We start from the raw sequence: 26426 nt of genomic DNA on the forward strand, positions 1-26426 counted from the left end.
TTTGCAGTTTTGTGCTCATCTCACCTTGCTGAACCATTTCGTGTATTTACATATATCAAAAATAAAGATTTTGCTTAAAAGTGTCTAAAATGTGAGGGGCCCTGGCCCTGGCCCCCTGGCCCTTCTGTTCCTACGCCTATGGAACAGGTCACCTGTCAAAGATCATTTCGGTCAGGATCATGAAATATTCAGGGTAGGTGTAAAATTGATAACCTCGAGGGTGTTGAAAGTTTCATCGCGATCAGCTGCTTATTTGCGTGAGTTATTTGCGAAAAACCGAGGGATGTCCTTTCGACCACCTTTCCCATACGTGCGAGGGCTAACAGATCTCCAACTCCAAGACGGTCTCAGATCGCTATAAACAATCATTTTTTCCCCATTGCGACCAGCTGTAGCTGCTGTAGCTATACCCATTGTAGCTGCTGAAGAATTAAAGACCACTTCAGACCCAAAGATCCTCCAGCTAAGGAGGGAAGGAGAGTCTTAGTTATTCGGTTATTCTATGGGAATTTCTGGAAACATTCTGGTAAAACTCGAAAAAAGTGAACCAACGTCATCAAAGGTCAGTGACCTTTACCTGACCTTTACGTTGCATTGGAATCAACTATAACGTTGCCATAAGGTCGGACCAACATCATTTCACATGTTGGGACGTTTACAATCACAATTGTAATATAACCACCAAAAAATAAAGGTGGCAAAATGTCAAGTCAGCTCGAGTGCCGGTAAATAGTTACCAACACTTCAAAACTGGTCTGCTTGTGTAATAAAATCACTATTTTTATTTATCGCGCTCATGTAAAACTTCTTCATGGATACGGGATGGAAAAAAGAGTCTTATTTTGCATTAATACATACAAGTACCCAATTTATTTACAACTATTTTGAACTTCCATTTTTTTTTTCTAAAATGGTCATTCAATACGACATAATGCGGAAGCGTTGCGTTGTCTGCTTGTGTTTTTTCTTTGTTTTCGGGGGCGAAGCTTGCTAGCCTGCTTTGTTAGCTTCGAAAGGTTTCGGGAAGAAGTGCATAGGGGAGTTTCCTGCCAAGTCCGTGAGTGCAGCTTCCGGGTGCGGTTCGTGGGCGCTCAATGACCACCGCTGCACTGGGGCTGGACGGGGGCGTCACGTCACAGAGCTGCGCCCCAGGGCGGCGCGGCGGCCGGCCGACCGCCATGACAGGCCGGCCGCGGCCAGGCACAGGGGCACAGTCGCCAGTCGTCACTCGTCAGTCGCTGCAGGACCGCAGCGCGGCGAGCGCCTCGCGCTGTGGCCGCCTCACGGCTCCCTCCGCCTTCCTGGCCGATCAGCGGGTGCTGTGCTGCTGTACTAACTGGTGAGTATGTGTGACGCACTTAGTTTATGGAGTGTGGATTCTTTGTAAATGGAGGCTGCGTATTGAGTTGATAGTGCAATATATTTCATGCAGCGTAGTAATTGAATTAAAGGGACCCTCCCACCTTAACATTAGATTTGAGTTGAGATAGCCAAAATGGGGTCCCTGGCTCACAATTACCGGTTTCGGCACTCACAACATCGAGAAATGCCTTAAATCGGAAATATTGAATTTCAAAATTGCAGCATTTTGATTCAGAGGGGCTAATGCTTAGGAATACCCCTCTGAATGTGTGACGTCAGCGCAAATATCTAACGATTTTTAAATGTTTGACTAAAACGTTTTGTAGCACGCGGTGGTATATGCTATTTGCGCGCAACATCTGCCGCAAACGCCGCACTTCTAAAATAAAGTCGCTAGAAACAGCGGAGATCCCAAAAAAGTAAACAAAAGTAAAAGTCTGATATCTTGAAAACCGGTGAATATTTTTCGGTGAAATTTGGTAGATATTTGTTTTCGCTCTTTCTGAACCGAGCGACATCACTTTCATGCCAATTCATAAACTTTTTTGAAGGTGGGAGGGTCCCTTTAAGTGAGGTCACTTCACGTACCCTGGCGACCTGATCTTCAAAGACCTGGGTCTGAAACATTCACATATGTGAAAAAGATGAAGGTGTGCCAAAAAAAAAAACGGCAGCGTTCAAATTCAAACACTCCCTGCAGGGCACGGGTCAAAGCTTCCAAAATGTTGTCATTGTGTTCCTTTTGGTCAGCCGAGTCAAATGCTATCCGATATGATGAAGTTAGTTGAGCTTAAAACTTATTAACTTCCAAGTTCACTTAACCCGCGCCCCGCTGGGTTATTCACTATTCAGCCATACGCGCCCTGCTGGGGGGGGGGCAGATTCTGCCCCCCCCTGTCGAACTTCCGAACCGATGGTCGTACAAAGACGGGGAAAACGGCAATCGAAATCTCTCAAGGAGGCGGATCTTAAGAGCCCAATTTTTTGCTTAAGTAGGTCAGAGGTCAGGTCAAGGTCAGGTCAGGGGTACAAAATGCAAGTTTCTACAGTATCGGCCTTGCACCGTAGTTGCCGAAGAATGGACTGAGACTAATTGCCCAAATCGTGTTCTTAGGCTACCAAGACAATATTCGTTGCATACAATATCATTCAAAGGTCAAGGTCAAGGTCAAGGTCAAGGTCAAGGTAGGCACACTCAATTAGTGAAATAGACCACATCTGGATGAATTTCAGGTCGAGGTCAGGTCAAGGTCGGGTCAAGTGAGGTCAAATTTTGAAGTTGGTTGTTAAGGCCTCAAAAGGTGTCTATCTGATGCAGTATTTCACGGCGAATCGATTGGTGCTATTTTTGTTTCCGGGAGAGGTCTAGAACTTCCAAAAAATTCATTTTTCAAAAATTTTGTGTGTCTTGACGTCATAAAACTTTGAATACCTAACTCCCACATTTTTTAACCGATTCTTCTAAAAATTGGTATGTAGGTGCACATAGACAACTTCTCTGACATATATTCCGGTTTATCCGATACCCTCAAAATTTTGGATGTTATAACTATTTTCCCAAAAAAAGACGAAGAAGAAGAAGAAGAAAAAGTGGGCCAAAATCCAAAATTTTCAAAAAAAAACGAAATAGCCATTTGATAGACAAAGTAGAATCACGTATAACCTTTTTTTGTTACGTCTTGATTCCCTTAAAAATGAAGATGTTAGCGGCGTTTGAAATTTTGCCGTTTTTGAGGCCAAAATCCAAAATTTTCAAAAAAAAAAACGAGATAGCCATTTGATAGACAAAGTAGAATCACGTATAACCTTTTTTTGTTACGTCTTGATTCCCTTAAAAATGAAGATGTTAGCGGCGTTTGAGATTTTGCCGTTTTTGAGGCGAAAATGGCGAACATGACGTCACTAAAACGTCATTTTCGAAAAAAATCGACGGATTTCGCTCAAATTTTCAGGGAACGTGTCAAATTGATGTATGATAAGGTACTGAAAGTTTGACGTCGCTGGCGTAACGCGTTTAGAATCCTGCTGCGTTTCAGTCGAGTTTTCAACTCGTTTTTACGATACATGACGCCGCAGGACGAGATGGAGCTCCCGTAAGCTGTAGAGGGATAGCTTACATATATAAGTGGGATTTGGGGTAAGTAGAAGGGCAGCGCGCCGTGGAGCGGGCGGTGGGCGCCACCCTGCCCGGCTGCCAGCCAGGGTTGTATACGACTCAGAGTTGAATCATGAATCGACTCAAGAATCAGTCGATTTTCTTCGAGTCATGAGTTGAATCGAATCAAAAGCTTTGAAATCAGAATGAGTCGTGAGTCGATTCGATTCACATATCCATAAGCCGTTTGAGTCAAAGGTTGAATCAACTCAATGAAACTTGAGTCATATGTTGAATCAATTCGCTTTGCCACTGAGGCTTGAATCAGTCATGAGTCGAAGTGATTTACATGTGATTAATAAACTTTAGATAAATATTAAATCAACTTGAGGAAACTCAAGGCATATAAAGATCAACTATGTACATCCAACATTTGCAAGCAATCATTGTCTCAGCCTGTATTGCCAGTATTTAAATTATCACTACCTATACTTTAACTTCTAATAAATGATCACAATCACTGTCACGACAGCTTACACTGTTTATCAACATGATTTGAACAGATTAACAGGATATATGTCTGGAAAGCAAATATGATTGGAAAATAGGCAAAAATTCCTAGTAAATTGTAAGTATCAACTCACTGCGACAAATATAAGTCCAGAATCCCAGTTTTGACTACATATACATTACAACAAAGGTTACATATGCCATATTTAGTACATAGTACTTTAATAAATTTAGCGTAATCAATATCAATATTGAAAATAACAGTAACTAGTCTCGTCTCAATCCGAGCACTTCAACTTCAACCCCACTTTCAACTTCAACTTTCACTTCAACCTCCTTTAAAAATAACAATGACAAATTTTAGGTCTTAACAGACATTTTGTAACAATGATTTTATTTATTACGTCATTAATATTTGACCGATGATGACCCTCGCATTGTTCACCTGCAATCTGTATTTTGGGCTAGTGACGTAAGATGTTTTTGCTTTTGATAAAATAATTGACAACCTTTGAAAGTCTTGACTGGTTTACTAGTAGGTATCCCGACACATTTTCGTATGGCATTTCTTCGTCCACAAAACTTCGTCCGCGCATTTCTTCGTATCCTCTTTTCTTGGTGTTCGCATTGTTTCGTCGGTGCATTTCATCGTAATCTTGCGGACGAAGATTTACGGAGAGGGGGAGAACACAATGCGTGACGAAGTTTTTCGGAGGAAGAAATACGGACGAATAATCGCGCGACGAAGAAATGCCATACGAAGATTTGTCATGGAATCCTTGGAAATTGTAGTCACGTTTACAGTCCGTGTTGAGTTTATGTTGCAGTGACAGTGAGTGAGTGCGTACTGTACGAAATAATCACAGAAACACATTCTATCTCTCACTTCCACATGTTTTATTATGTTTTGTTTTTAGATCTGGTCAGTGGTCAATAGTCATTACTGGGTAGGCATCATGGTTTTCTCATGTGGATTGTGATGTACCTACCTAACTACTAACTGGTGATATTGTAAAAGTTATTTTTAGTGCACGTTCATTTGTTGTAACTTCATCACAATTCACAATGCCCTATTTCTAGTGTTGACATGTTATATATTCACGTCAACAGTCAACACTCAATTTATATTTGCAAAGAAGTCCCTGCTTCTTATACCTACGTCTTGCCACATTTTGAACAGTTGGTATTGAATATTTCACTGCAATATTTACATAAGTTTATTGATTAATGCATTCACATTATTGCATTCCCATAATGCAAGTATGGGTTTTTTGCTTACAAATTCTTTTGAAAAATTTGCATAATATGTGATATTTTGATAGTGATAGCATGCATAATAACCATGCTTTGGTATATCTTTTTATACCAGTAAAGAAGTACAATCAGGATCTAATATAACATCCATGATCTGAGTGGATCTCTCGACAAAAGGTGGGATGTTGGATCTGTGATCTTGGTGGATCTTGTGATAAAATGTGGGGGCCGGATCTATGATCTCAGTGGAGCTCTCGACAAAATTAGGAGGGCGGATCTATGATCTCATTGAATCTCCGACAAAATCTAGGAGTCGGATCTATGATCTGAGTGGATCCCAGATCCAGATACATGGGATCAGATCTCGGATCCATTTTCCCGGATCCATGCACATGTCTGACTGAAAATATGGTTGAGTCATAATTTGAATCGAATCAACATTTGTTGTCATGTTGAGTCATGAGTCGAATCAAATGTTTTTCATGTTTGAGTCATGAGTCGAATCGAATCATATATTTTTTGTCATGCTTGAGTCATGAGTTGAATCGAATCATTTCGGTTAAGAAATTTTGAATCAGAGTCGAGTCGATTCAATTTTAGAAAAATCTCTTCTGAATCGACTCACCAAAAATTTGAGTCGTATACAACCCTGCTGCCAGCGGGGACGGCGCCGGTGATTCAGCTCCGAGCCGCCGCGCCGACCGGGCGAGACGGGCGGCTGCGCCAGCTGCGCAGTCTCAGCGGGATTCCCCCGTCCCGTCAGCCGGACGCCGATAGGACGGCATGCTTTCGCTCTCGTTTGGGGAACAGGTCTATCTCGGGTTTTCACGAAAAGCTGACGGAACAAAGAGAGAATAAACAAAGGGAATATACATAACTATGACTTACCCTGATGCAAGTACTTCAATGAATCCGTTTTAGTTGGAAAGCCTGGCGAAGGATCTAACAAGTAACAGCTGGACTGAATCTGTCAATTATGACAAACGGAGAGCGAGTGGAGGGGCGGACTGATGAGCTAGCACAATAGCAGGTACAAACGAATATGCAGAAACAGAGAATCAGACGCAAACGCGAAGTATAGCGTTTGAGGCACCCTTTCAATGCCGACAGACACCCCTAGGTATAGGACATGCACTTAGGTAGCACTGGATTACGTAGATATAGGGTAGCCTGGGGCAAGACGCCCCAGATAATTTATTTTGCTACATAACTTTTGTCCCACATCACCTGGAAGGCCAAATTTGTGCTCAATGCGTTCTTTGGACATTTTACTTTAAATTCCACCCCTCAAATTCATTCGCTTATGATCGGACTCCCAGCTGGGAAGTGGTTTGTGAAGCAACTGCAAATAGGGCGTTTTGCCCCAACCCCAGGGCAAAACTCCCCACGGCCTGGGGCAAGAAGCCCCATACTCTAGATTAAAGATTAAACATGCTAGTTGACTAAATATTATATGAGAGGTCCGTTAGACCTTGGGAGGCACGGCACTGAAGTTAGCACCTTCCATCATATCAGGTGTTCAGCTACGACACTATTGTATGAGCAGGTTTTTCACCTGCCTCATAAGGCCAAATAATAAATTATTGCAATGCAAATGTTAACAAAATACTTCCTTTGCCATCCAGTTGCTGAGAAAAGTACATATAAATGCATAGAAACATACCGTTCGCCAGCTACCGAACATTAGGAAGTTGGTAGTCCGAACAACACATGAGGTAAAACGCCCCATGGGGCTTTTTGCCCCGCGACCTACTGGGGCGTTTTACCCCATCACGTAGTTCGGTCAGAGAACAACGCCTTGCACTCAAGGAAGACATAATTTAACACGAACCAACCCGGCATTATAAGCGTTAGACAATAGTTGTTCAAAATACATAAAAGTCGTTAACCTGATGTGGACGATAAAGGAACGCCATGATGCATAATCTGACAACAAAACATAAAAATCACTCCAAAAACACATTTTTGGCTATATCTCTCTAAAGAGTCATCACAATTTCTTTCCAGTCTGCTCATATAATGATCGTATAGTGCACGTTTTATAGAAGAGAGGATGTTTCCCCAGAACCTTGCCAGTTCCGAGAAACATCGGTGAGGCGTTTTACCTCGGCGGGGCGACTTGCCCCGGTCTACCCTACCTTTCTGCGTTTGCTTTTGACCATTTGCATTGGGCAAAACATTTTCACACATTCGCCATATATGTAGATATATGGCGCTACAAATGGACGGTTGGTGACGAAGAATCACTATTGTGTGAAAACTATTCGGTGGGGTTCTCTTAAGTACATTGAGCGAAAGCTTCAATTGAGTGAAAGGTTCAACATTATGCAAAACAAATCGTCAATGGTTGAAACTACTCGTCATTGAGCAGCCGGGAATTCATGATTGTCCAAAACTGCCTATGCATATTTCAGCATTCAGAGATAGAAATAGACATGATCGCGTGCAATCATGTTTGCATCAATTTAATGTTGCAATCAATGTATCACGTGCAGTATATGCATTGAGGCAAAGTGGTCAACATTCGCAGGTATCAAACTATCAAGGTTTGCCAATATCTCCTGTAGGTATCCGAACACCCTTAGTTCGGTATTAAATGAAACGAAGTTGAAATGAAAGACAATTTAATGGGATCATGTTGACAAATAGGAAGAATTCTTCCAAGTTTGAAAATAAAGCGTCGGCATAGAAACAAACATCAGGATGGCCGCTTTGCCCCGGGCCCGGTCTCCCCTACTGATTTCTTCAGCTCCTTGATTATTTTCCTATTCATCCGATACACCTGAATCTTCAATGTCCCCAATTAGGAATTCTAGGGGTGTTCAGGTTCGGATAATGCGCTGGTCATAAATTCATCTCCAGCCGAGAGAGCAGCCGTTTCCCCGAGGCGCGTCGCAGCCAGTTACGGGCTGCGGCGGCCGTTTCAACGGTTGCTCCGTCCTGCTGCATCTACTGGCTCTCTAATAACCGGACATCACCTCCCACTTTCTTCTTTAGTGCCGTCCAAAACCTTAAAAGCAGGCGTGCGGAGACGTGAAAATTTCATATTGCTCCGGCTCCGGCTCCGGCTCTGGATGAAATACCATGGCGGTTCCGGCTCCGGCTCCGGCTCCGAGTAAAATAGTCCGGCTCCGGTTCCGGCTCCAGTACTCAGTACATCCCCTATGCAATTAAATACGGGTGGAAGAAAAAAGACGATGGGATTTGTAAGGTATAAAACAACAGGACTACATGTCTCGATATCAACTCCGTGTATTTTCTCAAAAACCATGAACTCGTAAAATAAAGATGTCGCGTGACTTTAACGTCACACTATAACATCTCCAGATCCTCCAACCCCCCTTATGTTTCCATCTTCCCCTCTCCCACTCGTACACGTGTCGTTTTGTCACGTGGACCGCACGTGGGTACCAGCTCTGGCCCCAGTACCGTCTATACTCCTTGAGCCGGCTCACTGCAGCGCGAGGCGCTCGGAACGCCGGCGCGGTGGCACCGGTGGCTCCGGGTTGGTGCTGCTTGGGGATGGGACATCGCGTTCCTCTCCTGTTGTGCGTAGTGGTCTTAGGAACTTCCTGTTGCGGAGAACCAGTCGACCAGACCCATCCAGACGAATAGTGTACTGTCTGACCGCACGAAGAATCCGCGTTACCACTCCGGTCCGATCCCATCGCTTAGTCGCAGCATTTTGGATTCGTACACGCTGACCCACTGCCAGCTTGGTGAGGTCACGGCAAGTCCTGCTGGAGAGATTCTCTAGCCGGTCAGCCTTCTGAGCCATCATCCTCTCTCTGCGGGCCAAGTCCTCCCGCCAATGATCCTGCACGCGCAGCAGGGTCGCCGGGACCGGCACACCACCTCTCAGTTGCCGCCCCATCAGCAGCTGCGCGGGCGACTTATCGCCCTCTCGGAGCGGCGTGTTGTGGTACTGTAGTAGGGCGGATGCGATCTTCTCCATTTCTAGACTGCCATCATCGCCTGTGTTGTTTCGCATGATTGACTTAGCAGACTTTACCGCTGCCTCTGCTCTTCCGTTCGACTGTGGGTACTGGGCGGATGACTGGCGAACATCCACCTGCCACCGTCGGAAGAACCCAGTCATCTCCGCACTGACGAAACTGGTCCCTCCGTCGATCGATATTTGCTCTGGCACTCCGTACTGGGAGAAATGCCGCTGCAGTATCGGTATGATGATGTTGGATGCGAACGAGCGGAGATGATCCAGCTTGATCCACCCCGTTAGTCGGTCGGCGTACACCATGTAGCGATGACCGCGCACCTCGAATAGGTCAGCAACCACCTGCTGGAACGGGTATTCGGGCGGTGGTGTCATGATAAGTGACTCAGCTGGCTGCGAGGGTGCATGGTAATCACACTCTGTGCACCGAAGCCTCGCCCTGTCCACATCAGCTTCAAATCCTGGCCAGTACACTGCCTGTCTGGCCCGCCTCAGCATGTTTCCTGTGCCTTGATGTGCTGCGTGCAAATTTTGAGCGACCAGCGTTCTCAGGGTTTCTGGGATGACTAGTCTCAGGGCGCCACCTTCGTGTGAGTAGCATATCAAGTTATCCACCACGCTGAGACTGCTCCGCACCTTGAAGAATGCCTTCAATTCGCTCACCTCGTTTGAGCAGCTTCCTGGCCACGTGTCTCCTTCAATGCGCTGCTTCAGCAGCTGGTAGGTTCCATCATTTTGTGCATGCTGACGCACCATCTCCTGGTCGACAGTGATCATGTCACTGCACTCCTCCAGCGCTGTCATGGCCGCCACGGTCAGCTCGTCTTCCAATGCCAGGTCTGCTTCGGACGGCCCTATCCTTTCCACAGGATAGCGAGACAGCGTGTCTGCTATGGCGTTCAATCTACCCGGGCGGAACCGAATAGAGAACCTGAACAGGAGAGTCTTCTCCTTCAGCCGGAACAGCCGTGGAGATATCCTTGAGCTGCCTGTCACAGAACAGCTTCACTAGCGGTCTGTGATCAGTGATAATCTCCAGATTTGGACAGCCTGACAGGAACAGTCTTGCCTTCCGCAGGGCCCAGACGATTGCGAGGGCCTCTCCTTCCACAGCGGCATATCGCTGCTCTGCTGGCGTCAGGAAACGGCTTCCGCACAGTGCCAGTTTCCATCCGTTCGGACAACAAAACGGCTTGTCCCCGCCTGTACATTTGCAATGCTGTTGTAGAACCACGAAGCCGACTCCAGTCTTGCTCCAGTCGGTCAGCAGAGCGGTCGGTTTGTGCTTGTCATAATACTGCAAACCGCGTGCCGCCAGCTCGGCTATTTGTGACTTCACCTCCTCGCACCGTCTCCTTAGCTGGTCGTCCCAGTACACATGCTTCGATTGGGGATTTTTTAGCAGCTCTCTGAAAGGCTCCATGACGGGTGCCGTTGCCACGAATGGCGCCACCTGATTCACCAGACCGACGAATGACCGGATATCTGTGATGGTTGGGGTAGCTGGCATCGGGAACTCAGAGATGGCCGCCAGCTTCCCTTGGGCCGGTCCATATGCGTCCCAGCCGAGTTTGAACCCGACAAACTCGACTTCACGCCTGCAGAATTTGAACTTCTCAGGTGACAGCGTCACACCTGCTCTGCCGCACGCATCTAGGTATGTCCAGCAGTGCCAGAAGGCCTCTTCTATGCCGTGGTCAAATAGCAGCACGTCATCCACACACTTGAACTTTCTGTCGATGTCAACCACCGCATCGTCGTACCTCTTTGTATAGGCATCAGACGCTGAACAGTGGCCCATAGGTGTCCTCAGATACCTATATCGGCCCCACGGCGTGATAAACGTCGTGAGTGGTCGGCTTTCCTCAGCCAGCGGTACTTGGTGGAAGCCCCAGTAGGCATCCAGTGTTGTCTTGTAGGTTTGCTTCGGGACGGACGACACCATGTCGAACGGGACTCTGGTGTGGTGCGTCTCCCTTACACAGAACTTGTTCAGCTCTTGATAGTCGATGGTTCGACGTGGTCTTCCATCTGCCTTAGGCACCACTACCATCTGGGCACACCACACGGTAGGCTGGCCTGCCGGGACCTTCTCTATTATTCCCATTCGCTCATCCTCGTCCAGCTGAGCTTTAACTTCGTCTTCCCAATGTTTGCTCACTGGAATGGGCGTGTGACGCGCGAACGGTATCGCTTCCGGCATGAGGTGAATCGTGTGCGGCACACAGTTCATCGCTGGAAGAGGCACAGCCTCTCTGTTGAAGGTGGTGTCAGCAAACTGCTGCTTCAAGAATCTTTCCAGCTGCGGCACGTTCCCTTCTGTGGGGGTAAACGGCATCTGGTCAGGGCGTGCCGGCATGGTCCTCTTCCCCGGCCCAGACAGGCTCACAGCGGGATCGCTGCTCACCGCGCCGGCTGTCATCACAGAATCCTGTGTGTGGTATGGGAAGTTCTTGTTGATCAGCTCCAGATCTTTGCACGCGTCTACAGATAGGAAAAAACGCTCTACCCCCTGGATGAAGAAGACATCTTGTGTTGTGGTCCTGTTGGCCAGCTGGAGCGTGCATTTCTTCTTTCCCAGGACTCTCAATGCACCACCTCCGGCATGGCGAATCTTGCCGTGGGCTTTATCCAGGTCGGACACCTTCAAGTCCAACATCTTCAGCTGCTGTGTCCCTGCCACACAGCACTCTGCTCCTGTGTCAGCCACCGCCGGACACTGAGCGGCCTTGTGTGTCCTGGGCCTCACCGTCAAGCAGACCTCTGCCAGCTTGCTAGCTCGTCCATCAACGCCATGGATATGGAATGAGTTTGCTGTGCGCCCGTTAGGCGTGTCGGATGCCACGTGACTTGCTGTTGCTCCGGTTTGACTGGGACATTTCACCTGACGGTGACCTTTGCCACCGCACTTGAAACATACGATGTCTCTTCGGCAATTTCTTCGCTCGTGCACTGTGCCGCCTCGATCTGGTAGACTGGATACAGCTTTCTGGTGAGACTTTGACTTTCCTCGCTTGTAGGCGGACTTCAGCGCCGCCACTGCTGCTTCACCGTCATCAGCAGGTTCTGACGACTCTGGCTCTCCGTCTGCATCCACATGTGCCAGAACAGAGCACCCTGCGCTTGCCGCTTCAAAAATGTCGATCTTCTCGACAAGGCTGGCCAGAGTTTGATATTTGTCAATGTTCTGGTACAGATCGATCTTCAGTTGATCGCTGTGGAGACCAGCCAGCACCCTGTCACGGATGCACCATTCCGACAAGTCCTTGCTGCAGTGTGGACAGGCCATGTCACACTCGAGAGCCTGCTGTTCGCAGCGGTGCACAAATGCTTTGCCCGTCTCACCTGGTTGCTGGTTCAGTTTGTGGAATTTTTCCTTTTCTCTGGCGGGATTGGAAGCCTTTCGCAGGATGGATTCCACGGCGGTCAGGGCCTGATCCGCCGTCAGCTCGATCCATCTATCTCCAAACTCTGCCTCTATCACCCGCTTCAACTTCTCGTCGCACTGCAGACGAATGTTCATGACGGTGGTCTTGACATCCCAGCCGCACATCTCAGCGAACTGCACAATATCCCGTCTCCAAATTCTCCACTGCTGCATGGACATGTCATAAGTAGCCTTGCTGGAGAGGGACGAGGAAGGGACATTTCTCACCGATGCCCGGCTCGTTTGCTGCTGCTGCTGCTGCTGTCTCATCTCCTGGTTTTGTCTCACCAGTTCACTCTGCAGTCGCTGTTGTTCTTGCAGCAATGTCATCAGCATCTGCTGCTGGCTCTGTACCAATGCCACACACTCGTTGACATTGCCATCTTGCGCAGGCTCTGCACTCGTTGCACTGTTGTCCATTGCGCCCATTTGACGGCGCCTACGACGTGACATTTCTATAGTGCAAATGGATATTCCGACCGCGCCATGTAAGGTATAAAACAACAGGACTACATGTCTCGATATCAACTCCGTGTATTTTCTCAAAAACCATGAACTCGTAAAATAAAGATGTCGCGTGACTTTAACGTCACACTATAACATCTCCAGATCCTCCAGGATTGGTGCACGTTGCTTCTGTTTTTGCATAACAAGGCTATTTTCATATTTTGAATACTAGGGTAGACCGGGGCAAGTCGCCCCGCCGAGGTAAAACGCCTCACCGATGTTTCTCGGAACTGGCAGAGTTCTGGGGAAACATCCTCTCTTCTATAAAACGTGCACTATATGATCATTATATGAGCAGACTGGAAAGAAATTGTGATGACTCTTTCGGGAGATATAGCCAAAAATGTGTTTTTTGAGTGATTTTTATGTTTTGTTGGCAGATTATGCATCATGGCGTTCTTTTATGGTCCACATCAGGTTAACGACTTTTATGTATTTTGAACAACTATTGTCTAACGCTTATCATGCCGGGTTGGTTCGTGTTAAATTATGTCTTGCTGGAGTGCATATAGCGACCAGCCGAACACCTCCGGTCTACATATTGAGCACAACGGTACGATGTTGAGGACCGAGGAGCAGCGTGGGGAGGCCTTCCTCGGTCGCTTCATCGACCAATGCTCCCAGCAAGATCTCCGAGAAAGGCAAGAGGCTCGTTCGGAACTGGACGCGGTGATTAGCGAGGCGACCGAGCCGCCGACTTTTACTGCGGAGGACCTGGACGAAGCGATCCGGCGGCTCTCCGACACGGCGTGCGGCCCCGACCGACTGCGCGCCGGCGACTTCAGAGCGCTGACCGAGGTACATCGACGATCGCTACTCGCCGAGATCAACACCTCTGTTGCCTGTGGAACCATACCAGCTCACTGGACTGACAGTTTCTTGGTGCCCATCCCCAAACCGGGCAAGGACCACCGGAGCCTCGGAGGGTACCGAGTTATAACTGTCCAGAATATAGGCGGGAAGTTGGTAGAGAGCATGATCGCCCGGAAGCTGTCAGCAGCGCTCGAGGCCTTCCTCCCGCCGACACTCGGCGCCTATCGCTCCGGGCGCGCCACCTGGTTGAACCTTGGACAAGTTGTCCACAAGGCCACCGAGGCATTCGAAGCCAGGGAACATGCCTTGATCGTCGGCTTGGACCTTCAGGACGCCTACAATCTCGTGTCGGTGCCCATCCTGGTCAGACGTCTGAGGAGTTTAGGTATCGACCCCTTCTTCGTCCGGTGGATCCTTCAAGCGCTCCAGGCCAGACGATGCGCGCTGAGGAGTGGCAGATGGCTCTCTGATTGGACGACCGTGACGATGGCGCTGCCGCAGGGCTCCCCGCTCTCCCCGGTGTGTTTCAACGCCTACACGCTCCCACTGGCCACCTTGCCGGTCCCTCCGAACTTCACAGTCTACACCTTCGCCGACGACATACTGCTGTGCGGAACCGGAGGATGTCTGCCAACAGTCGCGAATCAGATGCAGGAGGTCCTCGACGATGTGCGCGTAGCCTGCTGCGAAGCTAACATGGAGATAAACCCAGCGAAGGCGGCAGCATGCGTCTTGTCCCTCAGCAGAACGCCGCTGCCGGTCCCGGTCCTCCGATATGACGGTCAGCCCATTCGTGTTGACGCGACGATAACCCATTTGGGCATCACACTGGACAGGCGTTTAACCTTCAGCAAACATGTCGAGGAAACCACGGCCCGTTGCTTGCGATCACTCGGCGCCCTGAAAACCGCACAGAGGAAAGGTTTAAACCAGCAGCGCATGTTCACATTGTATCGATCCCTTATCTTCAGTCGGCTCTCATACGGCGGAGAGGTTGTGGCCGCCTGTCCCACCACATTGGAAAAGTTGGATCGCGTCCAGACGTCGGCCCTGCGCATCATCACCGGATGCACCCGCGACACGTCACGCACGGCTTTGCGCTACATGCTAGGCGTCTCTTCGGTTCCTGAGCAGCTCCAGGTCCAGCGCGTCTACGCCGTTGCAAGAGCCGGCGAAGAGACATCTCATCCTCTCTGCGCCACCGTCAGGTCGCTGACTCGCAGGGCCCCTCTGCGCCGACTCGCCAGACCGGGGTGGGTGAGGCAGGCCTGCGACACCGTGCGAGAACTGCGCGGCAGGAACCAGCTCCGTGACCGGCCTCAATTCATGCGGACACCTTCTGACGTCGCCAGCCGATGGACTGTCATCTGCAAGCACTCATTGAGTCGATCATGTCGTGACTGGGCTCCAGGCGTGGCGAACGCGGAATTCGAATCTCTGTTGGAATCGCTCGTCGATCAGCATCAGACACCGCTAATTCTGGCTACCGATGGCTCTGTGACCAGCGAACCGGCCCGAACAGGCTGGGGATCCTTCCTGCGCTCTGATGAGCACACCCGTTGCTCATCCGGTGCCTGCGGACTCGTCCTCTCAAGCATGCGTGCCGAACTGGAGGCTGTGACTCTCGGTTTGACCGAGTCCCAGGAGTTCCTACGCGACGCGGACCTGTTAGTCATCGCTACCGACTCACAGTCGCTACTGAGTAGACTGGAAGCCGGCTGGTCTCCTCCTGAATGGTGGGTCATGGCTGGGGGCGAGACGGTCTGGGTTTACTGCCCCGGCCACGCCGGCATCGACCTGAACGAAACGGCTGATCGACTGGCAGCGCGCGCAAGCAGAATGAGTAGTCGAATCACTCTCTCAGCTTCTGACGTCAGACACCTGCTAATGCAAAGACACAGAGAGGTCAATCAACTCGAGAGCCACGGAAGCTCAGAGGTCGAAAGGATGCATGGAAGAGGGCTGGAGCGAGGATGGGCGCGAGGCTCTCGCCGCTCAGGAGCGACTGGAAGGCTGGCGTGTCAGCTGGCTTGTGGGACCATCTCCAGGAGGACGCTGGCTGACATCAGCGGGACGGGGGATGCTGAGACGACATGGGCGCGGTGCTTCGGGTCCCGTTCGTCCACGAAGCTGCCGCCGAGGAAGTAAGTAAGTAAGTAAGTGCAAGGCGTTGTTCTCTGACCGAACTACGTGATGGGGTAAAACGCCCCAGTAGGTCGCGGGGCAAAAAGCCCCATGGGGCGTTTTACCTCATGTGTTGTTTGGGCTACCCACTTTTTAATGTTCGGTAGCTGGCGAACAGTAAGTTTCTATGCCTTTATGTGTATTTTTCTCAGCAACTGGATGGCAAAGGAAGTATTTTGTAAACATTTGCATTGCAATAATTTATTATTTAGTCTTATGAGGCAGGTGAAAAACCTGCTCATACATTAGTGTCATAGCTGAACACCTGACAGGATGGAATGTGCTAACTTCAGTGCCGTGCCTCCAGAGGTCTAACTCACATTCTCACATAAGATTTAGCCAACTACCATGTTAAATCTTTAATCTTAAGTATGGGGCTACTTGCCCCAGGCCGTGGGGCGTTTTGCCCTGGGGTTGGGGCAAAATGCCCCATTTGCAGTTGCTTCACAAATCACTTCCTAGCTTGGAGTCCGATCATAAGTGAATGAATTTGAGGGGTGCAATTTAAAGTAAAATGTCCAAAGAACGCATTGAGCTCAAATTTGGCCTTCCAGGTGATGTGGGACAAAATTTATGTAGCAAAATAAATTATCTGGGGCGTCTTGCCCCAGGCTACCCTACATGTTTTACTGCCTTGCACTGTCAAACCGAACTAGGTCAATCAATCTCTTAAAAAAAAGAGCCGGAGTCGCCCCTTTTTTGACGGCTCCGGCTCCGGCTGCGGCTCCGGGTAAAATATGCCGGCTCCGGCTCCGCACCCCTGCTTAAAAGCTATGCTATGTATGTAGGTACCGCTGGAATTTCATTGTCTCACTCTCCGCCCTCCTTCTCAAACCAAAATGGTCCAAATCCCGTGTCCTAGATGTCCTCTGGGTTCGCTGTCGGGCACTTCTTGCCTTGTATATGTACATAACTATTTGCGACGCTTCCTTTTGCTGAAAATGTCTACACCGGCCCAAGATTACAATTATTGGTGGTGCTTTGTACTATACCTAATAGCTAACCCGCGCCGGGCCGGGGGTGTTTGAACACCCCCCCCCCCGTGGTTTTTCGCAGATCTCTAAAACGGCGGCGCCGTTTTTGGCACATTTGTTCCTGCATTTTTTCCGCACATATTGTGAAAATTTCAGACCCAGGTCGCCTTAGGTCAGGTCACCAGGTCACGCCAAGTGACCTCACCTCAGAAAAAATAACAATGCTCGTCATAGCTACACCGATTGATCGGTTACCTTGAAACTTTCAGCGATTGATAAGAGCAACATTATCTATAAAATGTTCATCTCGGAATTTTGATATCGGTGACCTAAGGTTAGGTCAATTTTGCGGCCTCTCCATTTCAAGTCAATGGGAGAAAATTGAAAAGCGTCTGTTTTGCACGAACGCTATTCTAGACACTCTCAAACATCGAGATGTAGGTAAAATTGACACACTGAACCGGAAAATGGTAACTGTGACCCCTCGTTATGTCCCCGAGGTCATCTCAGGTCACGAACAGAATCTAGCAGTTTTTCGCTAATAACTTCTGATAGAGGCGTGGTAGAACGCTGAAAACGCCTTAGATGTGTTCGGCTCGACGTTGCAGATCGACTGATATGCAACATGACCTTTTCCGGTCAGGTCATGACCTTGACCTGAGGTCAAATTTTCAAGTTGACCTTTCAAGGTCAAATTGTAGTTCATTCGACGCGTCTCGACGAGAGGAACACGATGCTGGCAAAAGCAATGTCATGGCTCTTTTGAGTCAAAAGTTATTGCCGAAAAAACACTTTTCGTAAAAACGGCTATTTTTGGAGTTTTTGCCCTCTGGAGCTAAACCGTTGACCTGAGGTCAAATCTGAGAACATTATTCAGAAAGGTCTGTAAAAGGGCTATCGAATGCGCTTTTCCGCGGCGCTGTAGCTCTGTCGGTTCCCGAGATAGCCGTTGGCAGTTTCCAAAATGTTGAAATAGTCAACATTTTACCTTTGGTGACCTCTGGCGACCGGACCTTTGACCTGACCCAAAAAATGACTGAAGTGTTTTCGTCCTTATTTTGGATGTTCTTTCGATTGCCGCTTACTGCGTGTCGCTACGTGGCCCAGGAGCCGAGTTAGAAGGGAGGGGTGTTCAGACACCCCCCCCCCCCGGCCCGGCGCGGAATCTCAGAGCACCGGCCCGGCGCGGGTTAAAAACCTTTCTAAATATCATGTCGGCCACCACGGCATATTTCGCCTTGACGCAGAATTGTAGTAGGGATCTTGGCCGTTAGTCCTTTTTGTAAGGCTACATTATTTGTTGTGAATAAAACTAGCACCAAATAGCATCGCACTGGTGAAATAATTCTCTCGACATTATAATTCCACTTCCAGGGTATTTTAGAGGAACGTAAAAGCGCCCGGGTACATTCAAAACATTAAAATAAAATTAAAATTTATGATTTTCATCAGCTGAGCCAACAAATGAACGGGTTCCTATGTGTTTGGTGTCGTAGATTACCTATGATGCTGGGCGAGGGCACAAAGTGATGCGTGATGCGTCTGTGTCGCTCTGTGAGATTGCTAATGGACCGAACCGTTTCAGGTAACTACTTCTTGGTGAAACGATGCCGGACGACAGGACTGTCCCAGGAATCTGCCGCCACTTCAACTCGGCCAAAGGCGGATGCTATCGAGAAGACTGTCGAGAATTTCATATTTGCTTTTACTATGCCACCGGGAGCTGTCGGTTTGGAGAGAAGTGCAGTCGAACCCACCTGCTTACCACAATGCACAACAAGTCAGTGCTGAAGGCCAACGGCTGGATCCATGAGAACCAGCATCCCAAAGTACTCAAACTGCTGGCGGAAAAATTCAAAAAAGATGCTGAAGAGCCCAAAGAGAACAAGGCGGATGGTTTAACAACCCCTCAGGTGTGCTTCAACTACAACACTCTTGGATGTGGGAGTGATAACTGCGCAAACCTGCACCTGTGTCTGAACTTTATCTTGAAAAAGTGCACTCTCGGAAGCAAATGTCACCTTGGGCATGACCTGGTGCGAAGTGAGCAGAATATCCGAGTGCTTAGAGCTGCGAAGCTCCTGGATACTGAGCAGCAAACCATTATTGATAGCCTGAATAATAAGTATACGGCGATGGCAAATCAAAGGAACAAAGCAGACCCAAAGAAAAAGGAAGAGCCTGCTTCAAAGCAAAAAGAAAAGTCACAGAAGGCGGTGGAAGAAAAGCACTCATCAGACAAACAAACTGTTGAGAAAGGCAAGTCGCAAACTGCACCAGTTGCTTGCATACTCTACAACAAAAATGGATGCAACAAGACGTCATGCCCTTTCCTGCATGTGTGCTTCAGCTATATTATGGGGACCTGCGACAAAAAAGGACAATGTCTCAAAGAACACAACATCTTCAAAGGAGAACAAAACAAGGAGATACTCAAAAAGTTCAATCTCCTTGGTGCTAAGGACGTGTTCGCCACGATCCGTGAAGGGTATGAGGCCAGAGCGGCGGCGAAGAAGGCCGCGGCCGTCGAGTGCCCGGAGGGTGCCACTGGCGGAGCGGCGCCGCCGTCAGCGCCGCAGCGGGCCGGCGCCGGCGCCCCGGTCAGCCTGACCTGCGCGGTGTGCTGCGAGCCGTTCGTACGCGCCACCACGCTGGGCTGCACGCACACCTTCTGCGAGGGCTGCGTGCGCGACGTGCAGCGCCAGCGGCAGCCGTGCCCGCTGTGCCGCGCGCCGATCGCCACCGCCGTCCGCTCGCTGGTCATCGACGACACGGTGGCCGAGTGGTTCGACGGACACGACGAGGAGACGCGCAGCGCCCGGCGACAGCTGGAGGCCGAGCGACGCCGCGCCGCCACCGTGCCCCAGCCGCTCATGGCGGCAAAGGCTGAACCACCCAGCAGGCCCGGGCGCAAGCCGGCAGCCGACCAGAACAAGCCCCCAGGCAACAAAAAGCCACCGCAACGCCACCGCGCCCAGTCCAAGGGGCGTGGTGCCAAAACCGTGGTCACCACCACCGTCACCTACCATTGAGCGGTACACGCGGCGGCCGTCTGACGACAGGGGGCAGCCTGTCGCAGACGGAGGCCATCATAACCCATCACTAAATGGAACCTGTTTGGATGTGATCATCCCAATGAAGTCTTTGAGCAGTCAGCATTTTGAGCCCATGGTCGTCATTAGAATTTACTCTCGGTTCTTAACAGTCAACGTTATAACGCATTAATGCCAGAAATGTTAAGCGATGGTTTGTTTAGTTCAGAAACATTAGCAGCGACGAGAAGTATGCTGCAGTGCGACTTCTGTTGGCGTTCATGAGGTATCTATATATTCCTGCCCTACTTTGCTCACATTGGAGATCTTTACGAACAGTTCTGAGCCGGCTACCGTCATTGTATCGTAGGTTTTCCTTTACATTCAAATCCTTCTCTGCATCAGCGGATCGGCATTGGGCTACATTTTGCTCCATTCGCTGGTCACGATCGTCAAATAACTAATCAAAATATGGAAGGTAACTCCCTTCACACTTGTTTCTTTCGGGCGTACTTGCAAAGTTGCAATGCATTGAATGATGCACGTTTTGGCCCCATTTTCTTAAAGTGTGCCGTATATTTTCTCTATACATTTAAAAACTGATTGGTATAATCGCTCCGATCGACGTTAGCGATCACTTAACACTCTCCTGCTTTATGGTTGTACCACTTGTTTATGAAAAGAAAACCGGTATGCCAAATGTTCCCGTCGCTCTGCCTCTTTGTGATAGACTAAACATTAGGCATACGAGTATATGTGCTCTGTCTGCTGTTTCTGCTCTCTCGAGCAAGTCGAGCTTTGCTATGCTCGCAGAGACATTCAATTCAGCTGCAGGTCACAACGGATATGAGACAGGCTGCTCATTTGCTAGCTTTGTCTGTCGACAGAACAGATGCTCTATCCGTGAGGTAACGCTCTTTGGTGATATCGCGATCGTTCCGTCGTGTCTACATAGACATGGGTACCGCAGTAAATGCGCCCTACCTGTCTACACATGCCCACTGTCTTTTCGGTCCTGTACGCGGTGCTGCGCTTTGTGAGCTGTACCCACGCGTTCGAACGGATGGCTGCGGAGCAGGAGCGCCCGCTCTCGCGGCTAGACGCCTTCGCACAAGACTCGGCTAAAAGACGCACCAGAGCAGCGGAGCAGGAAGACCCGCTCTTGTCCGCAAGACAAGCTGTCACTGAAGGTCAGCTCGACCGCCGCGGCCTGTCTTTTAGGCCGGCGGCCTGTCTGTGTCGCCTGTGTGTATGGGGGGGGGGGGGGCGCAGCAGTCCCCCCGACCTCCGTGTCCAGTTCCACGGTGTCTGAGCGGTCCTCTCCGAGAAGATTGCATTGATCCCTCGTTCCATGGCACAGCCGTCAGCGGTCAGTTAACATCCAATGGCGCAGGCACAGTGATTGCGTTCGGTCTGGATCAAAATATATTGTTTTTTTGTTCTTTGCCCAGACAGTCGTTTTTGTTATGGCCATGGTGGTTTTGTATGACAGATTAAACTGCTTTCAATGTGTAGTGTAGAATGTAGGTAGGTAGATAGGCGATACATTACGAATGCGCTGAGCAAAAAGAAATTTCAGATGCCATGCAAAATAAGCCTATGCTTCAAGCGAACATAGGTATTGCATTGCTCAAAGAAAATGTTTGGGATCTGCTCCTGCTGATCTTGCTTAGACTGCTAACACTATTTAACCCTAGAACGCCTAGGGGGGGGGGGTTGTATCACCCCCCCCCCCCCTGAGGTTTTTTCGAAGTGCACGCTAAACGGATTGTCGTAGCGGGCTGAAATTTTCAATACCCTCTGGGGCAACCTTTGCTCATCTTTTGCCGAAAAAAATTGATCGGGTCATGTCAGGTCACGGAGTTATGACGTCATAAGAGGTACAGCCTCCGGCCGACAGTTACCAAACGTGTGCGCCGAATCCCTAGGTTTTCTGCCGGTGATACCCACATTGTTTGATGGATCATGATGAAACTTCCCATGCATGTTGGGGCAAGCATTGGCTATCATGTAGTGCAAGAAAATTGACCGGGTCAGGTCAGGTCACGGAGCTATGACGTCACAAGAGGAACAGCGTCCGGTACTATTTTTGAAAAGCGCCCGAACCACTATTTTGCTAATTCTTGTCACCTCAATGGGAATATGCAGCAATATTAGCTTCTATAGGGAGCAAATGGACCTCCCAAATCCAAAAATACAATCAGATTTCAAAAATTTAAATTTTGATTTTTTCGAATTTCTGCCGCCGACTGTGACCTTGCCGACTTCCGGCGCTCCCAACGCGCCATTTTTAGAGCTAGGGAAACAAAATACATACCAAACGATAGAGAATTGATCAAGGAACACGATAGTGAAGGTTTCAAGTCGATATCTCCCACCGGTTTGCCGCAATCGCCGCGGAAAGTTGAAAAAGTTGGATTTTTTCGGAAAATTTGACCTTTGACCGGTCATAAGTAGGTCAAATGTTGACCTAGGACCAAAAAATATACCACCAATCGCGAGATCTCGTTGAGAGCAATCCGTTGGTTTTTTCCGCTAAGCTCTACGACCTTCCGTTTCGAAACGCCAGGGGGGGGTCGTAACAACCCCCCCCCCCCCCCTGGTCGTTCGTGTTATGAGAAATGGCCTGGTCGTGCGAGGGTTAAGAATAGATACAGCGATTTCAAGTTGTCAAGACACAGTGGAACCATAAATCCCAGTAAGATATTTGTCGACCGATTCAATGTGTCATCAGTCATGGCTGCCTCTTAAAAATCCAAGAAATTATCAAAATTTCGAGAAAAAAAAAACAAAGTATGTGTTATAGCCCTTAGAGTCTCCCGTCTAGATACCAAATTTGAGATCGATAGCTCTTTTTTTGGCCAGGTTATGGCGACAAAACTGTTCAAAATTGATGACGTCGAATTTTTAAGCTCAATTTGTAGCCATTCTAGACCATGTAGCACACAGCATTTGGTAAGATTGGGCCCTGGTTTCTAAAACGCCCATAGGTACCATTTTTACATGTAAACATGTCTTAAATTCCAAAGGGTCTTGATTGCGATGCATTGTTGCTGTCGGGTAAAGAGATGAGAAAAATATTGGAAACAGTGTTTTTTTTTGCAATGGGTTAGTTTATTCAGCGGAATAACTTTGCTTGCATATGCTGATGTATCGTTTTGACGTCATGAGCGTCATATTAGTTCTTCGCCAACAACTCCCGATCAAATTGAGCTAGCGAGTCGGGAAAGCCACCAACGGACTCAGAAAGACCTACCGAATCGAATAATATGCGACATGACCTACTTCGACCAACTTCGTGACCTGGGGAGCTGACCTGACCGTGACCTGAGGTCAACACCCTAAGTTGACCTCACCCAAACAAAAAGTATATCATTCGACGCGTCTGAGCGAGACGAACACGATGCTGCCAAAATCGCGGCTCTGCGGCCGTTTTTACGAAGCTATTCACCAAAAACGGAACCGTACCTTGGGGCATTGACCTGACCTCAGAGGTCACCAGTTGACCTAGGACCTTAAAATCGGGTATCAATCTCTGTGTCTCGTAACGGCGCACACGCTCGTTTTTTTCCGCGACGCGCTAGCTCCACCAGGGGCGAAACGGCGAGGGGGGTCGTACCCGCCTCCCCCCTCGGCCGCGGCGCGTAGGTATGTAGAAAACCAATAGGTCCGGCGAGGGTTAATGCGTTTCTACTTACCTAAACAGTAGAATAGTACGGCTGAAAACGAAATATTAAATGCAATATTCATGAAAACGAAACTCTTCAACAGGTGCCAACCAATCCGCCGTCCCCTATCCCCCTATCGGCCGTTTTCCCACCAAGGTCGGTTCTGCCACGGTCGGCCGTTTCGTCCCGTCCCGCTCCTATTCCCTGTGTCCACCTGGTATATGCACCCCAGGCCCGCTCCGTGCTCGGCCATGTGCCGTCCCTGTGTGACCTTCACACGGACCGGCGACTATCGTGCAGCCGTCGTTTGCTGAGCACCGCGTCAGCAGAGCCCCGGTCCGGGGCTGGGCGCGATACAGCTCTCTGCGTCAGCGCTGCACACAGCCGGCTGTGTACCGCCTGATAACCAGGCCGTATATCGGCCGTGGCGCCGCAGCGGGGAAAACAGCAGAGTCGTCTCTGGTGAGACAATGGTGGCACGATTCGTCAGAGACGACTCACTCGCACCGCTAGATGGGGCGTTCCACGACAAATCGACAAGTGCCCTGCACCCTCATATTTTATTTTTTGCTTAAAATTGGTCTAATGGGTTGTGATGGGCGGGGAAGCCAGCTGTGGCAAGGATTTTTTTCTTCGAACAACGGTTTCCGAGATATAGCCTCGGGCAATTCCTGGAGTTCGCGCTGCAGCCCTATGTTTGGCGGCCTATAACTCAGAAACTATTGTTTTTTTTTACGATAAAAACTTGATATGGTTCAACTCACAATCAACCAACAAACATTTAGCTATCTCGGATTTTCAATTTTTAAAATTTTGATCACGTGACCTTTTGTCCTATTTTTCGAAGAGTGACCTTGATATTTTCCCCAGTGAAAGTTGCAATTTTGTCTGATGACGATTGACGATTAACCCTATTCCTGGCGGGGGGGGGGGGCCTCAGGAGCCCCCCCTGAGGTTTTTTGGTTATTTCTCCCAAACGCTTTGAGCTAGGAAGCTCAAATTTTCTGACTTTTACTAAAAGGCTTTTACGCAACATTTCTGAAAATTTTGAGTTGATCTGACCTCAGGTCAGGTCACCAGAGGCGGTTTGGTGACCCTACCTCAGAAAAGTTTGCAATCACGCCAGAGCTAGAGTTTTTGACCGATCAATGTCTTCTCTTCAGGCTTTAGTTAGGGTACCAGTATGTGCAATTTGTATATCTCAGAATTTTCATATCTGTGACCTGAGGTCAGGCCAGACTCGTGACCTTTACATTGCAAGCCTATGGGAAAATATTGAAACGCCTCCTGCTTCGTGTAAACGAGTCAAAACCAACCAATTCTTTCAGTATTATGGAAGATTATCTCATCGGTGATGATCCTGGTGCCGCTAATTGACAGGGGCACCGGCAAAGGTCATCTGAGGTCATGTGACGTCATAAATCGTTTTTCTGTAAATAAATCACGACATGATGGTGCTAAAGACTTGTAAGTGGTACCAAACTGCTCGCCTGGTCAAGGCGCGTCGTTTGGTATGCAGCATGACCACAACCTCATTGATGAATGACCTGACCTTGACCTCAGGTCAAATTTCAAATTGACCTGTGAAGGTCATCACATACTTATTTCGCATCGCCTCGGCGAGAGCAACAAAAAATGTATTGGTTTTATGTCTCTATGTTTCTTAGTTTAAAAGTTATATAGGTAACTAATTCCAAAACATTTTATCGTTGATGACCTCTGGTGACCTCAATATTGACCTGACCTGAAAATGTTTTATGTAAAAGTTGTAGATCTTTAATCGACCTATCAAACGCCGTTCGCCGTTTGTCGCTGCGATGTGTAGTTTTTGAGATCTGAAGGGGGGGCCGAATCGCCCCCCCCGCCAGTTTCTTGCCCCGGCGGAGCCCGCCAGGAATAGGGTTAAAGCCTTATCAATTGTCATTCATATGCGATAATAAAAAAAAGTGGTTATCGCCCTGCGTTGACCTCAGGTCAGGTCATTTTTATGACCTGTCCATTATTACGAGCGGGAGCGACAGCGAGATCTCGAGAATAAAGCAAGATAGTGACAAGCAGTAAACGGTAAAGGGTACACACGGATAAGGTCTATAATTTTTACTGAGGTCATTTTCAGGTCAGGTCAAAGATGACGTCACAGGAGCTAAAAGGAAGTCAAAATAGCGGCACTATACATATATACATATGAAGTTTTTCTCGAATAACTTTCAAGGTATCCCAGCTAGGAACAAACTAATAGCACCATCGTGATCCTCTCGTCGATCCGCATCGAAACATATGTATGTTAACCTCGAAAGGTCGAAAGGTCAAAAGTTGACCTTAGATCACGTGACCTAGGGTCAACTTTTGACCTTTCGACCTTTCGAGGTCAAAATATATATGTTTCGATGCGGATCGACGAGAGGATCACGATGGTGCCATTAGTTTGTTCCTAGCTGGGATACCTTGAAAGTTATTCGAGAAAAACTTCATATATATGTATAGTGCCGCTATTTTGACTTCCTTTTAGCTCCTGTGACGTCATCTTTGACCTGACCTGAAAATGACCTCAGTAAAAATTATAGACCTTATCCGTGTGTACCCTTTACCGTTTACCGCTTGTCGCTATCTTGCTTTATTCTCGAGATCTCGCTGTCGCTCCCGCT

At 48.7% G+C, this 26426-nt stretch overlaps 2 protein-coding genes across 11 annotated transcripts in view; both read left to right on the top strand.

Moving 5' to 3' along the window:
- LOC122377786 overlaps window positions 1-26426 on the top strand; it is a gene marked incomplete at its 3' end in the record, with an annotated part of 46472 nt that overhangs the window by 12524 nt on the left and 7522 nt on the right. The gene's annotated exons all lie outside the window — the stretch shown is intronic.
- LOC122377750 lies at window positions 958-21515 on the top strand. 10 transcript variants are annotated; one of them, XM_043358133.1, is made up of 2 exons: window positions 958-1339; window positions 18667-21515. In XM_043358133.1, exon 2 carries the CDS (start codon window positions 18689-18691, stop codon window positions 20111-20113), a length of 1425 nt encoding a protein of 474 aa, XP_043214068.1. In that variant the 5' UTR covers window positions 958-1339; window positions 18667-18688; the 3' UTR covers window positions 20114-21515. The 10 variants fall into 10 exon arrangements, with proteins under 10 accessions (XP_043214068.1, XP_043214075.1, XP_043214067.1 ...); XM_043358140.1 differs by lacking the exon at window positions 958-1339 and adding an exon at window positions 3341-3499; XM_043358132.1 differs by lacking the exon at window positions 958-1339 and adding an exon at window positions 4510-4799.

The sequence above is a fragment of the Amphibalanus amphitrite genome, unplaced genomic scaffold (genome assembly GCF_019059575.1).
Source record: "Amphibalanus amphitrite isolate SeventyFive unplaced genomic scaffold, NRLGWU_Aamphi_draft 000050F_arrow, whole genome shotgun sequence".
NCBI classification, from domain to species: Eukaryota; Metazoa; Arthropoda; class Thecostraca; order Balanomorpha; family Balanidae; genus Amphibalanus; species Amphibalanus amphitrite.

Excerpts from the sequence above, each read along its gene's own strand:
- LOC122377750 (XM_043358133.1), top strand. The coding sequence starts at position 18,689 with ATGCCGGACGACAGGACTGTCCCAGGAATCTGCCGCCACTTCAACTCG.